Consider the following 16,227-nt stretch of genomic DNA (forward strand, 5'->3'; position numbering starts at 1 on the left):
TAAATTCCTGTTGCTTAAGCCACTCAGTTTGTTGTACTTTGTGAAGGCAGCCCTAAAAAGTAATTCACCAAATGACTTAACAATTTCTATTCTAGGTGTATACCCAAAGGGAATGGAAAGAGGGACTCAGACAGATTGGTGCACACCCAAGTTCATAGCAGCATTATTCATCATAGCCAGAAGATGGACACAGCTTGAGTGTCCAACAGGTGACTGGACAAAATGCGGCCCATCTATACCAATGGAATATTATTCATCTGGTGGCTCAGTGGTAAAGAATCTGCCTGCCTATGCAGAAGATGCGAGTTTGATCCTTGGGTCAAGAAGATCGCTGGAGAAGGAAATGGCAACCCACTCCAATATTCTTGCCTGGAAAATCCCATGGACAGAGGAGCCTGGAGTGCTACAGTCCGTGGGGTCTCAAAAGAATCTGACATGACTTAGTGACTAAACAGGAACAACAAACAGGAATGAAGTTCTGATAAACACTACAACATGGATGAACCTTGAAGACATCATGCTAAACAAAAGAAGCCAGACACAAAAGGAAACATACATTGTGTGATCCCTCTTATACGAAATACCTATCATAGGCAAATTCATATAGACCCTGAATAGATTAGATGTTACCATGGGCTGGAAGGAGTGGGAAAGGGGGAATTTTTGCCTAATGAGTTCACAGACCCTGTTCAGGGTGATAAAAAATTTTGAAAACAGGTAGTGGAGATGTTTGCACAATAGTGTCAATGTAATTCATGCTGCTGAACTCTCCATTTACATATGATTGGTAAATGTATCTACTATTTCATATGTGTGCCCAGTTGCTTAGTCGTGTCCAACTCTTTGTAACTCTATGGACTATAGTCTGCCAGGCTTCTCTGCCTATGGGATTTTCCAGGCAAGAATACTGGAGTGGGTAATAATACTTCAATTATTTCATATATATAAGTATATATTTTATCACAATAAAAACATTATTCTTACTTGTTCCTGAAGTCACGGTCACAGAGGCCAAGGCGGATGTTCCAGGTGTGGTCACATGGGCAAAAGGACTTCCAGCCAGTGTGTTGAAGGTGGTTGTGGTCTCGGCCACAGTGGGGCCTGAACCTGTGGCAGCTAAATGAGTGGTCTCAACAGTGGCGGTTTTCAGGATAGTGGTTGTACTTACTCCTTCCACATGACTGGTTTTAGGTTGCATTGTGGTCTCTGATGGTCTCAAGGTCACAGTGTCCCCAGTCACAGTTTTGGGAAATTCTGAGAGTTCAACTGAGGTTGCAGGTGGTGAGGTTTCTGTGTTTCCAGAAGTTACAGTATAAAGCTCAACAGTTGTTGCAGAGGTCCTGGGAGGCCCAAGACCACCAGGGGAAAGAGTCAGAGCAGGGAGGCTTGTACTGGCCTTGGCTTCAGGACTGGTGGCCAGGGAAGCTGTGGTCTCTGGTAAACCATGGGAAGTAGCCGACACTGCAATAGCTGTGCTGAGTTCTGTCTCCTCAGTGGAGACTGAGCCTGTTTCTGAAGAAACCCCAAGTGAAACAGTTGGATTTAGATCAACTCTGGCTGTCATGGTCACAGGTATGGTGAAGAAAGAGAATGTTTCTGGTGGACTGAGAGAAACCGTCTGAGATGGAAGAGCTGTGCTAGTCTCCAACTCAGGCCAGATGGATGGTGAGGCTGTGGTTTCTGGTAAATGAGGAAAAACAGTTGAAGCAGAAGTTGTGCTCGTCTCTGCACTGGAAGAGGTGACTAATAAGGCTGTGGTTGCTGGTTCACCAGGAGAAAGAGTCAGAGGTAGAATAGCCATAGTGGTGTCTGTCTCAGAGCTCACTGTATCTGGTAAACTAGGGGAGACAGTTGTAGCTGGGACAGCTGAACTGGTTTCTGTCCCAGGTCTGGTGGCCGTTGAAGGTGTAGTGTCAGATTCACTATGGGAAATACTGGGGGTTGTCTTGAGAACAGTTGGGCTGGTCTCTTCAGGATGGGTGACAAGTGAGACTGTTGTGTCTGGCTTTCCAGGAGAAACAATCAGAATTGGAACAGCTGAACTTGTTTCAGTCTGGGTGACCCCTGAGGCTGTAGTCTCTGGTTTCAGTGTGGAATTAGTCTGAATTGGAAAAGTTGTACTGATCTCTGTCACGGAATTGGTAACCAGAGAAGTCACCATCCTTGATACACCAGGTGAGACAGTTGTAACTGGGAGAGCTGAACTTGTTTCTGTCCCAGGACTGGTGGCTGTTGAAAGTGTGGTGTCTGATTCACTCTGGGAAACTTTGGAGGTTGTCCTGGGAAGAGTTGGGCTGGTCTCTTCAGAATGGGTGACCAGTGAGACTGTTGTATCTGGCTTCCCAGCGGAAGCAGTCATAGTTTGAACAGTTGAACTGGCTTTTGTCTCAGAATGGGTGACCCATGAGGTTATGGTCGCTGGTTCATGTAGGGAATCAGTCAGAGCTGGAAAAGCTCTACTGGTCTCTGTCCCAGAACTGGTAACCAGTGAAGTCACCATCCCTGGCACACCAGGTAAGACAGTTGTAGCTGGGACAGCTGAACTGGTGTCTGCCCTAGGACTGGTGGCTTTTGAGGGTATGGTGTCTGATTCACTCTGGGAAACATTGGAGGTTATCCTGGGAACAGTTGGGCTGGTCTCTTCAGGATGAGTAACCAGTGAGACTGTGGTATCTGGCTTCCCATGGGAAACAGCCATAGTTGGAACAGCTGAACTTGTTTCTGTGTGGGTCACCCCTGAGGCTATAGTCTCTGGTTTGTTCATGGAATCAGTCAGAGTTGGAACAACTATACTGGTCTCTGCCATGGAACTGGTAACCAGTGAGGTCACCAGCCCTGGAACACCAAGTGAGACAGTTGTAGCTGGGACAGCTGAACTGGTTTCTGCCTCAGGACTTGTGCTTGTTGAGGGTGTTGTGTTTGATTCACTATGGGAAACACTGAGGGTTGTCTTGAGAACAGTTGAGCTGGTCTCTTCAGGATGAGTGACAAGTGAGACTGTCGTATCTGGCTTTCCAGGAGAAACAATCAGAATTGGAACAGCTGAACTTGTTTCAGTCTGGGTGACCCCTGAGGCTGTAGTCTCTGGTTTCAGTGTGGAATTAGTCTGAATTGGAAAAGTTGTACTGATCTCTGTCACGGAATTGGTAACCAGAGAAGTCACCATCCTTGATACACCAGGTGAGACAGTTGTAGCTGGGAGAGCTGAACTTGTTTCTGTCCCAGGACTGGTGGCTGTTGAACGTGTGGTGTCTGATTCACTCTGGGAAACTTTGGAGGTTGTCCTGGGAACAGTTGGGCTGGTCCCTTCAGAATGGGTGACCAGTGAGACTGTTGTATCTGGCTTCCCAGCGGAAGCAGTCATAGTTGAAATAGCTGAACTTGTTTCTTTCCCAGAATGGGTGACCTCTGACGCTGTTGTCTCTGGTTTGTGAGTAGAATCAGTCAGAATTGGAAAAGTTGGAACAGCTGAACTGGCTTTTGTCCCAGAATGGGTGATCCATGAGGTTGTGGTCTTTGATTCATATAAGGAATCAGTCAGAGTTCGAAAAGTGGTACTGGTCTCTGCCTCAGAACTGGTAACCAGTGAGGTCACCATTCCTGGTATACTGGGTGGGACAGTCATAGCTGGGACAGCTGAACTGACTTCTGCTGCAGGACTGGTAGTCATTGAGGGTGTGGTGTCCGATTCACCCTGGGAAACACTGGAGGTTGTCCTTGGAACAGTGTGGCTGGTCTCTTCAGAATGGGTGACCAGTGAGACTGTTGTGTCTGGCTTCCCAGGGGAAACAGTCATAGTTAGAATAGCTGAATTTGTTTTTGTCCCAGAGTGGGTGACTGCTAAGGCTGTTGCCTCTGGTTCATGTGTAGAATCAGTCATAGTTCTAAAAGTTGTACTGATCTCTGCTCTCGAAGTAGTGATCAGAGAAGTCATAACATCTGGTACACTAGGGGAGATAGCTGTAGTTGGAATGGCTGAACTGGCTTCTGCCTCAGAACTTGTAGCCATTGAGGGTGTGATGTCTGATTTACTATGAGGAAAACTCAGAGTTGTTCTAGAAATAGAAGTATTGGTATCCATAGAATGCATGACCCATGAGGCTGCTGTCTCTGGTTTATGTGAAGAATCAGTTGGAATTGTAAAAGCTGTACTTGTCTCTGTCCCAGAACTTGTGAAAAGTGAGGTCCCCAAGCTTGGCATAGTAGAGAAGACAACTGAAGTAGCTGAACTGGCCTGCACCCCAGGATGAGTGACCAATGAGGCTGTGGTCTTTGGTTCAACGGGAGAAAGTGTCAGAGCCGGAATAGCCATACTAGCATTTGTCTCAGAACTGGTGGCTTGTGGGTTCACTGTATGTGGTACACGAGTGGAAACAGCTGGAGTTGGACTAGCTGCACTGGCTTTTGGCTCAGAATGAGTCACCCATGAGGCTGTGGTTTCCATTTGACCCGGAGAAGCAGTTGGTGTAGGAAGAGTGGTACTAATTTCTTCCCCAGAACTAGTAACCAGAGAGGTCCCCAACTTGGTTACACTAGGTGAGACAGTTGTAGCTGGGATTGCTGAACTAGATTCTGTCCCAGGACTGGTGGCTGTTGAGAATGTGGTGTCTGTTTCAGTATGGGAGACACTGGGGGTTGTCCTGGGTAAAGTTGGACTTGTCTCTTCAGGATGGGTGGCCACTGAGATTGTTGTATTTGGCTTCCCAGGTGAAACAGTCATAGTTGGAACAGCTGGACTTGTTTCAGTCCCAGAGTGGATGATCCCTGAGGCTGTTGTCTCTGGTTTGTGTGTGGAATCAGTCAGAGTTGGAAAAGTTGTACTAGCCTCTGTAACAGAACTGGTGATCAGTGAGGTCATCATCTCTGGTATACCAGGTGAGGTAGTCATAGCTGGGACAGCTGAACTGCCTTCTGCCCCAGGACTAGTGGCTATTGAAGGTGTGGTGTCAAATTCACTCTGGGAAACATTGGGGGTTGTCCTGGGAATGCTTAGGCTGGTCTCTTCAGGATGGGTAACCAGTGAGACTGTTGTATCTGGCTTCCCAGGGAGAATAGTCATAGTTGGAATTGCTGAACTTGCATCTTTCTCAGTATGGGTGACCCCTGATGCTGTTGTCTCTGATTTGTACATAGAGTCAGTCACAGTTGGAAAAGTTGTACTGGTCTGTGCCACAGAACTGGTAACCTGTGAGGTCACTGTCCCTGATACAGCAGGTGAGACAGTTGTAGCTGGGACAGCTGAACTGAATTCTTCCCAAGGACTTGTAGCCACTGAGAATGTGGTGTTTGATTCACTATGGGAAACGTTGGAGGTTTTCCTGGGAACAGTTGGGCTGGTCTCTTCAGGATGGGTAACGAAAGAGACTGTTGTATCTGATTTCTCAGGGAAAACAGTCATAGTTGGAACAGTTGAACTGACTTTTCTCTCAGAATGAGTGACCCATGATGCTGTAGTCTCTGGTTCATGCAGAGAACCAGTCAGAGTTGGAGAAGTTGAACTAGTCTCTGCTGTGGAACTGGTAACCAGTGAGGTCACCATTCCTGACACACCAGGTGAGACAGTTGTAGTTGGGAGAGCAGAACTGACTTTTGCTCCAAGACTGGTGACCACTGAGAGCATGGTATCTGATTCATTATGGGAAATAGGCATTGTCTTAGAAACAGTTGGGTCAGACTCTGGAGGTTGGGTGACCAAGGACACTGTTGACTCTAATTCATGTGGGAACCCAGTCAAAGTCAGAAAGGTTGTACTAGTGTCTGTCCCAGAACTAAGAACCAGGGAGGTCACCATCACTGGTTTTCTAGATGAGTTAGTCATCCCTGGAGTGGCTGAACTGGCTTCTGCTCCTGGACTGGTGGTTGCTGAAGATGCGGTGTCTAATTCTCTAGGGGAAAAATTCAGAGTTGTTTTGGAATCAGGTGTGCTGGTCTCTGTGGAAAGGAGCCATGAGGCTGTTGTAACTTGTTCATCAGGGGAGACAGTCAAAGTTGAAAAAGTGGAACTGGCTTCTGTCCCATGATTGGTGACCCATGAGGCTGTTGTCTCTTGTTCATGTGGGAAACCAGTCATAGTTGGAAAAATTGTGCTGGTCTCTGCCCCAGAACTGGTGGTTGGTGAGATTTCCACCCTTGATACATCAGGGGAGACAGTTGGAGTTGGAACACTTAAATTGTTCTGTGTCCCAGGATGGGTATTCAAGGAGACTGTTTCTGGCTTACCAGGGGAAACAGCCAGAGTTTGAGCTGGCTGAGTTTCAGCTGAGCTGGTCTCTGTCCCAGGACTAGCAACCAGTGAGGTCACCATCCCCAGTACTTCACGGGAGACAGTTGGAGTTGAAACAGCTGTACTGACTTCTTTCCCAGAACTTGTAGTTGTTGGGGGTGTGCTGTCTGATTCACTATGAGAAATATTGAAGATTGCCCTGGAAACAGTTGGACTGGTCTCTGCAGGATGGGTGACCCATGAGGTTGTGGTCTCTGGTTCATCTGAGGAAACAGTCAGAATTGGAACAGCTGCACTGGTTTCTGCCCCAGAACTAGGGACCAGGGAGGGTGTAGTCTCTGGTCCTCTACTGAAAATAGATGAGGTTGTCATGGGAACTACACCGCTGGTTTCTGCCCCAGAACTAGGGACCAATGAGGGTGTAGTCTCTGGTCCTCTACTGAAAATAGATGAGGTTGTCATGGGAACTACAGTGCTGCTTTCTGCCCCAGAACTAGGGACCAGTGAGGGTGTAGTCTCTGGTCCACTACTGAAAATGGATGGGGTTGTCATAGGAACTGTGCTGGTCTCATCTCCAGGTCTGATGGTCAAAGAGGCTGTCATCTTTGGACTATCTGGGGTTGTGATGATCGTTCCTGTTGTGCTTGTGCTGGCCTTTTTATCTGATGTCCTGAGGACAGGCAGCATTCCTGAAGTGGGAGTAGACACTCTGGTAGTCACTGTCACTGTGGTCTTCAGAGCTGTGGCAGTGGTCTCTGTCCTCTCTGTCCCTCCTGTTGATAATCCTGTGAAGTGTAGGATGGACACAAAATTGGGACAACATGATTACTATTTACTGGGTTGGCAATTGCTTATTTTGTCTCCACGTCAGGAAAGGGAGAGAAATGTCTGCCTGGTATGTGCTGAGATCCTTCTGGAATGGGAAAATGCTCTTACCTTACCTGGGGCTTCCCAGGTGGTGTTAGTGGTAAAGAACCTGGCTGCCAATGTAGGAGATGTAAGAGATGCAGGTTCGATTCCTGGGTCCAGAAGATCCCCTGGAGAGGAGCATGGCAACCCATTCCAGTATTCTTGCCTGGAGAATCCCATGGGCAGATGACCCTGGTGGGCTTCAGTCCATGGGGCCTCAGAGTCGGTCATGACCGAATCGACTTAGCATGCATGTTCCTTGCCTGACTCACCTTGGGCTGCACCTCCTCCACGAATTCTTTTTGTTGTTGTTGTGGGTTTGTTTGAAAGTATTTATTTAAAACAGGAACAGAATTTTTAAAAATCGGTTTCTGAATTAATTATAAATATTAAGGGTGTGAAAATAAAAAAGAGAACAATGAAAACTTGAAAATGGAAACCAACATAAGTTTTTTTTCTTCCTCACTCAGGTAGACATCATAAAAATAACAGAAACAAAATTTAAAAACATAATGAAGTAAAGCTCTCCTTAACAAAGAACCATGCACATAAAATGAAAGAGCTCTCTGTAAGCCAAATAAATCGAATTGCTCTTTTTATTAAATACAGAGAGGTGGCAGCTATGTTACCCACATTCCGGAGAGTATAAATAACTCAGGACCATGGAATACTCTCTAATCTAAAATGAGTGAAGGCAGAAAAAGGAGGAGAGGAAAGCTAAGAAAATTAGATCACTGTTTTTTTTGTTTGTTTGTTTTGACTGGGCCCTGTAGCTGTGGTTAAGATGCTGCACTTCCAATGCTGGGGATGCAGGTTTGATCACTGGTTGGGGAACTAAGATCCCACATGCTACCTGGCACAGCCAAAATACTCCTAATGAGGACTTCTTGTATAGCAGAGGGCACTCTAGTCAATACTATGTAATGGTGTATATGGAAAAAGAATCTGAAAAAGAGTGGATAGGGACTTCCCTGGTGGTCCAATGACTAAGATTCCATGCTCCCAATGCAGAGGACCTGGGTTTGATCCCTAGTCAGGAACTAGATCCCAAATGCCACAACTAAGAGTTTGCATGCTGCAACAAGACCCAACACAGATAAATAAATCGTTTTTTAAAGAGTGGCTCTATGTATATGATACATGAAACATTCACTTTGCTGTATGAAGCTAACACAACATTGTAAGCCAACTAGTCTCCAATAAAAGCTGAAAAAAGTTGCATCATCATTATTTTGCTCCTTTGCTGTCTCCTCTACTGGACTGAGAGAGCTCCACGGATGCAATGCCAAAGTATTTTCATTTATGTACCCTCAGTTTATGCCACAGTCTCTAACACACAGTAAATTAATAATAAGCCTTTTTAGAATTAAGTGAATATGCGAAGCTGACACATTCAACCTTGAGCTAAATTCACTCAGCCATGTTAGGAGGGAAGGAAAAGTAGCATCTACCTGGTAACTACTTGACAAAGATCCAACTGGGACAGTGAAGCCCATGGCAACTCCATATAGTTCTTTGTCCAAAGAAACAGGGCTTCCCTGGTGGCCCAGTGGTGAAGAGTCCACCTGTCAGTGCAGGAGACACAAGTTCCATCCCTGATCTGGGAAGATCCCACATGCTGCGGAGCAACAAAGCCTTTGTACCACAACTATTGAGCCTGTGCTCGAGAGCCCGGGAACCACAGCTACTGAGCCCCTGGTGCTGCAGCTACTGAAGCCTGCATGCCCTAAAGCCAGTACTCCATTACAAGAGAAGCCACTGCGATGAGAAGCCTGAGAACCACAACTAGAGAGTATCCCCTGCTCTCTGCAACTAGAGAAAAGCGTGCACAGTAACAAAGACCCAACGCAGCCAAAAATAAATGAATAAAAGAAAGAAATAAAAAATTTTAAAAATTTTAAAAGGAAACATTTCATCTTTCTCAGGCAAGAAATAAAAGCATAAGTCAGATTATTGGGAAATAAAATGTTGAACCTACCTGTAAGACTAGCAGATGTGGATGCCTGGGGAGTATGGATGGTGGTGCCTCCATGGGCTGCTTTATTGGGTATCTTTGTGATATGCTTCACAATGTCATCAGTCCCTGTAGGAGAAGGTAGGGAAGAAACCTAAGGTAACTATCTCTTCCAGGAGGAGAACATGATCTAAATGGATCCGCTTAATTTGACTACACAACTCGATTCTTCTCAACCATCTGTATGGACCAGAACCAGGGCTATATGTCTTGAGTGGTCACACCCATTCATAGATCCATCCATTGACCCAGAGATTCATCCATCCATCTACCCCTATATCTACCCATTTATTCTTTCATCCATTCATCCTTTTATCCTTTCTTCCTACCATGCATCTTTCTTTTCATATTTCTTCTTTCTTTGCAACTTTTCATCCTTATTTCTTCAATCTCCATTTCCTTTGATCCTTCCTTCCATCCATCTTCCTTATTTTCATCCTTCCCACTATACACCCACCTTTTCTTCAATCGTCTCTCTCTTCATTCTCTCTTTCTTCCTTTCTCCCACCCAACCATAGTTCTACCTTTTTACCATTCCATTCATCATTTGCTTTCTGAACACCCATTACTCAACTACCAACCAATGTTTTAAGGGTGCATCAATCCCATTCAATGTGTTTAACTTGGTTGTGAATTGTTAAAGCTAGTTTGAGAAATAAATCACCCTCCTGCACATATTGCCTAGTGAACAGGTGCTGGAGTAGTTGGAGGGCCTCACTGGATTTGTGTCCAGAACAAAATCTGTGGTTGAACTCAACTTATCCATGGAATGAAATCCCCCTAAGTTCCCTCCCTCATCTGCTGTTCTTTTGAATGTGGTATTTCTCCTCCTAGGTCTTAAGGTCCTCCCATATCCACAGATACTTTTTCCCTTGGTTTTCATTCACTCCTTTTTCTTTCCCTAGCTGATTCTGTTCTCAATATAGAAACAGGCTCAGTTTAAAGGGGGAATCTCTCCTTTTATTTATGCATTATTTTACCTGTCATTTCAGTCCTCTAAAACTCAGTGATGCTCCTAGAATCTTTGAGGACCGCATGTTGTCAAAGAGCTTCTCACCTTATTTCAGCTTGGCTCTTCTGCAGCATTTGACAGAACTAACCAGTACTTCTCAAAACTCTCCCTTCTGGCTTTTAGGAATCTCCTGCTTCTTCTCCTACCTCTATGACTATTCCCGCCTAACCGAATGGTTAAGAGTGTGGTTCCTAGTGCCATGCTTTTGCTTAGATAGTCTGAGTTCTTACTCTTTTCAGCTTTAATGATTTTGAACAAATTACTCATCCTCTCTCTATATCTATATAACTCACTTGTAAACCGGGTTTATAATAATTCCTTCTCAAACTGTGTTCCAATGGGAATTAAACAACTTACTAGAACAGCATTTGACACAGAAGAAGCGTTCTATAAACATTTGTTGCTGTTATTATTATTGCCATCATTAGCATTAGCAGTAATGTTAGAACATACATCATGGTACTCTAATTACTCAACTGCTTGCTTACTTAGTTTTGTTTCCCCAATGCCCATCTCAGTGCCTGGAAATGAAAACAGATCAGCTATAGTTTTTCTAAAGGAATTTCTGGTGCAGTAATAGACTCCTAGGGCTTCCCTGGTGGTTCAATGGTAAAGAATCCCCTGACAATGCAGGAGGCGTGGGTTCCATCCCTGGGTCGGGAAGATCACTTGGAAAAGAAAATGGCAACCCACTTGAGTATTCTTGCCTGGGAAATCCTATGGGTAGAGGAGCCTAGTGGGCTACAGTCCACGGGGTCACAAAAAAGTTAGACATGATTTAGCAACTAAACATCAACAATCAGACTCCTAATTAATGTCGTTTCCTTCTCCAGGGGATCTTCCTGACCCAGGAATCGAACCTGGGTCTCCCACATTGCAGGCAGATTCTTTACCATCTGAGCCACCAGGGAAGCCCCACTCCTTTTTTACCTCTCAGGAAAGAAGCCAAGCCCCAAATAATGAGAGTGTAGGAGCTGTGGGTCCTTACTTGTTGACTGTGTTGAGTGTGGAATGACTTGAAAAGAACTTGTCACTCTTCCTAAACCAACACTCCCTGTCATTTTAGTGTCCATAATGGGTGGCAAAGATGTCCAGTATGGCTGGGTCCAAGTCTGCAGAGTACTGGTCGTAACCAAAGGTAATTCACTAGTCCTTCTGCTCTCTGTGTCAAGGCTGGTGTCTACTGTGCTTGGGGTGGCTGGGGAGGAAGTAATCCAATGGGAAAGGGAGCTCATTGAAGGATCAGTGGTATGTAAGGTTGAAGAGGGGAATGGTGTTGAAGCTGAAGAAGGTAGACCGTCTGCAGTGGTGGACCTGGTATCCTCCTTGGGGTCTGATTCTGTCCTAGAAAATGGACCATCTGAGGAGGTAGCTGAGATGGCACCTGGAACTCCAGATGTGGCAAAGGAAGCCATGGCCTCTGACACGGGAGATGTCAGTGTGTTAGCAAGAGTAGTCTCAGCTGAAGACAGCATATCTGTGTGTAGGTGATGAGTATTTGCTGATACAGGCATAGAAAGACTGGATTCTGGGAGAGTTATACCAGCAGATCCATTTACGGAGGGAGAAGCATTAAAGTGTGTGACTGTTTTCACTGGAACATCAGTATCCTGTGTAGACAGAGACTGAACTGGGGCTGATGATGTCACAGAAGAAGTAATATCCATCTTGGGACTCTTCAAACCATGAGTGGACAGAGCCGATACAGGTGTGTTCATGAGTGTGCTGGAGCTGAAACGCAGGGTCATGCTTGTCTCCTTCAGTCCAGGCGTCAGAGGGGAAAGTTTCTTGGTCTCAAATGTTGTGGTCTCAAAGGAGGAAGGCTTTGATGTGGAAAGAGTGATCGCATCCATGGAGGAAGCAGGATATGTGATCCTGGAGGACTCAGAGAAATTTGAGCCAGAGGAACTAAGTTCATGGCCAGAACTGCTGGAACCCTCAGTGGTCACTGTGGTGTGTATGGAAGGAGGAATTTTCACTGTATCTGTGGAGAATTCAGAAGTGGAGAGTGTCTCCATGATAGGACTACTCAAAGGTGGAGGTGAAGTGGTCACTGGTTTGAATATGGTGTGCAATTTCTCTGTGGTGTTCATCAGACTACTGGTGAGAAGTGAGGTCACAGGGGTGGGAGAGGAGGGGCTCGTCCCTGGTACTATGGGGAACTGAAGGGAGGGTGACGTCATGGCAGATGAATGTACTGAGGAAGATGGAGAGCTGGTTGATGTGTCCAAGGTAAGTGTGCCCTGTGATGTAGCCTCAGGGAGACCTGTCTGGCTGGCGATGGTCATTTCTGCAGATTCTGTGGTCATAGGGGATGTGGGGAGGCTGGTGATGATGCCTGCAGTGGTGTCTGGGGACACTGTGGATTGAGTGGGGCTAGGGATGAATGTGCTGCTGGAAGAGACGGGTTGTGTCTTAGACAGCTCAGTGGTTGTATCAGTGGGCACTTTGGAGAGAAGAGTGATTTCCTCTGTGGTTGAACTGTTCTGCTGGATGGTGCTGGTCTCTCTAAGTTCAGGGCTCAGAGAGGATGTGGAGGCTGTCTCAATTGTCGTAGTTTCAGTAGAGTGAGGCATTGGTGTGGAAACAGCAGTCTCTCGAGAGGTAGAAAAAGGAACAATTTGAGATGTGACATTGGATGGCTCTGAGTCAGCTGGGGTAGAGGAATGAACTTCAGGTCCAGAACTCGTGTGGACCCCATGGGTCCTGGCGGTGCTTTTGGAAGGCTGAAGCACCTCTGTACTTGTGGAGGCTCCAGAAGTGGACAGTAGCTCAGTGGTGGAGCTGATCTCAATTGAAGGTGAACTGGTCACAGGTCCCAAGCCAGTACCCAATGTGTCTGTGGTCTTCACCAGACCATGGGTAAGAAGTGAAGTCACAGGGGGAGGAGAGGAGGGGCTCCTGCCTGGTAATGTGGGAGACTCAGGGGAGGGTGATGTCACGGCAGGTAAAGTCACTGGGGAAGGTGGAGAGCTGGTTTCTTCCACAGAGGCAGGGCTTGTCGAAGGCACATCCTGGGGACCCCTGCTCATGAGAGTGCTCATCTCTGAGTGTGTAAAGCTCTGAGTCACAGCTGGGTGAGTGCCTGCCCCAGAGGCTTCGGTCACTGTGTTCAAGGTGAGTGTGCCCTGTGATGTAGCCTCAGAGGGACCTGTCTGGCTGGTGATGACCATTTCTGCAGATTCTGTGGTCACGGGGGAGGTAGAGAGGCTGGTGATGATGCCTGCAGGAGTGTCTGGTGACATGGTGGACTGAGTGGGGCCAGGGCTAGACGTGCTGGTGGAGGAGATGGGTTGTGTCTTAGAGAGCTCAGTAGTCGTATCAGTGGGCACTTTGGAAAGAAGAGTGATTTTCTCTGTGGTTGAACTGTTCTGTGGGATGGCACTTGTCTCTCTGAGTTCAGGGCTCAGAGAGGATGTGGAGTCTGTCTCAATCATTGTAGTTTCAGTCGAGTGAGTAACTGATGTGGAAACAGTGGTCTCTCTAGAGGTGGAAAGAGTAACAACTGGAGACATGACATTGGATGGCTCTGAGTCAGCTGGGGTAGAGGAATGAGCTTCATGTCCAGAGCTTGTGTTGGCCCCATGGGTCTCAGCTGTGCTTTTGGAAGGCTGAATCACCTCTGTACTTGTGGAGGCTCCAGAAGTGGACAGTAGCTCAGTGGTGGAGCTGATCTCAATTGAAGGTAAACTGGTCACAGATCCCAAGCCAGTACCCAATGTGTCTGTGGTCTTCACCAGACCATGGGTGAAACGTGAAATCACAGGGGGAGGAGAGGAGGGGCTCCTGCCTGGTAATGTGGGAGACTCAGGGGAGGGTGATGTCACGGCAGGTAAAGTCACTGGGGAAGGTGGAGAGCTGGTTTCTTCCACAGAGGCAGGGCTTGTCCAAGACATCTCTTGAGCATCTGTGCTCATGGGAGTCATCAGCACTGTGTGTAGAAGTCCCTGAGTCACAGCTGTGTTGGTCCCCACCATGGATGTTGTGGTTGATGTGTCCCAATCAAGGGTCCTCTGTGATGTAGCTGCAGGATGACCTTGTTCAAAGGTGACAGTTATTTCTGTTGATTCTGTCATTGTGGGGAAAGTAGAAAGCCTTGTGATAGTTTCTGTGGAGATTACTGGCGACATGGTAGAAATGGCAGGGCTTGCACTGAGCACACCACCAGAGGAGATGTCTTCCGTCCTTGCCACCTCAGTAACAGAACCAGTGTTCATATCAGGAAGGATGGTAGTTTTGTCTGTGGATGAGCTGGTTTCCTTGGAGGTGCTGGTTTCCCTCATTTCAAACATCAAGGAGGAACTTGTCTCAGCTTCAATTCTTGGAATCTCAGAGAAGCTAGACATTGGGGTGGAAACAGTGGTTTTCCCTATGGTGATGGCTGTATTCATTGGGAAAACAGTTTTGGATGGTTCTGAGTCAGTTGAGACAAAGGAACGTGATTCGTGTTCATCATCGGTGGTCCTCATATTGGTTACTGCTGTGTTTTTGGATGGATCTCTCCTTAAGCTTTCCTCCTGATGGGTGCTGGTATCCCTCGGTCCAGCGGTGAAGGAAGATGTTGGCTCTGTCTCAATCTGTGCAGTTTTGGAAGAGTCTGGAGTTGATGTGGAGACACTGGTGTCTCTTCTGGTAGAAGAGATAACCATTTCAGATGTGGCTTCGGGTGGCTCTGTGTTGGCTGAACTAGTGATCCCCATATCAGTTACTGCTGTGATTCTTGAAGAAAGAGTTGTTTCTGTATCGCTGGTGGCTTCTGAAGAGGTTAGTATCTCCTGTGAGATGTTGGTCACACTTTCAGGTGTACTGGTCACAGGTTCCAAGCTTGTGCCCAAAACCTCTGTGGTTTTTCCCAAGTCAGAGGTGAGAACTGAGGTTGTGGGCACAGGAGAGAAAGTACTGTTCCCTTGTAACATGAAAGGTGCAGAAGGTGAGTTTGTGGCAAAAATGGGTTCTAGGGAAGATGGAGAGCTGGTCTCCCCCATGGAGGCAGGGCTTGTCCAAGACATATCTTCATGACCTTTGCTCATGACAGTGGTCATCTCTGACACTGTGCCCGGTGTCTTGTTGGTCCCTTCTGGAGTCCCAAGGTGAGCGTGGGTCCAGTCCTCAGATGGGGAGGGGGAGACCCATTCTGTAGTTGTGGCTCCTCTTGCTGGTGACTTGGCCGCTGTCATGAATCCTGTGGGTGAGGGAGGGAGGCTGATGCGGCCACTCCCTGTGGCCACGGACTGAAGGGTGCCCGGTTCCACAGTGGTCACCATAGGGACAGCTGCTGTTGAAGTCTTCTGAGAATTTTCCAGAGTGTACCTGGTCTCTGTGCTGATGCTGGGCTCCTGGGAGCTTATGATTTTCAAGGCTGTAGCCATTTCTGGGCTTCTTGTGGACATACCTGCGATTAGAAAGCGAGTTGGTAGGAGATATGCAAACGGTACAGAAAGGGTGTCCTCCTGGTGGACAGTATAATTTGTTCCTTCCTGTGATTTCAATTCAAAATATTTCCTTCTTCTCCAGAAAAGAAAATATTTACCCTTTCCTACCACACTTCCAGAGTCTGGACCCCAGGGAACATACTGACCATCCCAAAGATGGACCATCGTGGGTTGGGATTAGGGTGAGTGGGGTGAGGGCTTTGACTCAGATTGTTTGCTCAGAAGAAACTGTTGCCTGGAATCCAGTGTACTGCAGACCCCACAAAGAAAGACTGTACAAGGAAGGGTGTGATGAATCTGGGCTCTACCCATGCTAGAGACTTTCCCTACTCTGGTTTTAATTTTCTCCTTGGTGCTTGCTCTTGCTGAACCAGTTTCAACTTACAAATTGCAGCCTTCTCTAGATATCCTAAATCTTAGTTCATTGAAAGGCCACATAAGGATTTCTATTTGAGAAGCAAGAGACTAGAAGGGCGACAGAATTCTTTTTCTTTACCTTCAACCTCTTTCAAATTCTTCTGTCTCCCCGAACCCTTTTCCCATCCTTGAGGAGAAGGACATGTAACTGCCCCAGGAGTGAGAAAAGCTCAGCCTTCTAAGAGCACTCTTTCTGGGGACTACTTTTTCAGATTATTCT

At 46.7% G+C, this 16,227-nt stretch overlaps 2 protein-coding genes across 2 annotated transcripts in view; both read right to left on the reverse strand.

Moving 5' to 3' along the window:
• LOC138085677 (zinc finger protein 160-like) overlaps positions 1-16,227 on the reverse strand; it is a 406,927-nt gene that overhangs the window by 113,637 nt on the left and 277,063 nt on the right. The window lies entirely within an intron of this gene.
• The window catches only part of MUC16 (mucin 16, cell surface associated), a 99,152-nt gene that overhangs the window by 69,282 nt on the left and 13,643 nt on the right, over positions 1-16,227 (reverse strand). Inside the window, exons 6-16 of the mRNA XM_068979947.1 lie at positions 12,425-15,340; positions 11,147-12,142; positions 9,111-9,215; positions 6,349-7,008; positions 5,133-5,883; positions 4,822-5,048; positions 4,153-4,270; positions 3,457-4,055; positions 3,112-3,363; positions 2,377-3,042; positions 985-2,301 (exon numbers count right to left, since the gene is read on the reverse strand). Coding sequence (XP_068836048.1) covers positions 985-2,301; positions 2,377-3,042; positions 3,112-3,363; positions 3,457-4,055; positions 4,153-4,270; positions 4,822-5,048; positions 5,133-5,883; positions 6,349-7,008; positions 9,111-9,215; positions 11,147-12,142; positions 12,425-15,340 — 8,607 coding nt within the window. The remainder of the gene's footprint in view (positions 1-984; positions 2,302-2,376; positions 3,043-3,111; positions 3,364-3,456; positions 4,056-4,152; positions 4,271-4,821; positions 5,049-5,132; positions 5,884-6,348; positions 7,009-9,110; positions 9,216-11,146; positions 12,143-12,424; positions 15,341-16,227) is intronic.

The sequence above is a fragment of the Capricornis sumatraensis genome, chromosome 9, assembly GCF_032405125.1.
Source record: "Capricornis sumatraensis isolate serow.1 chromosome 9, serow.2, whole genome shotgun sequence".
Lineage (NCBI taxonomy): Eukaryota > Metazoa > Chordata > Mammalia > Artiodactyla > Bovidae > Capricornis > Capricornis sumatraensis.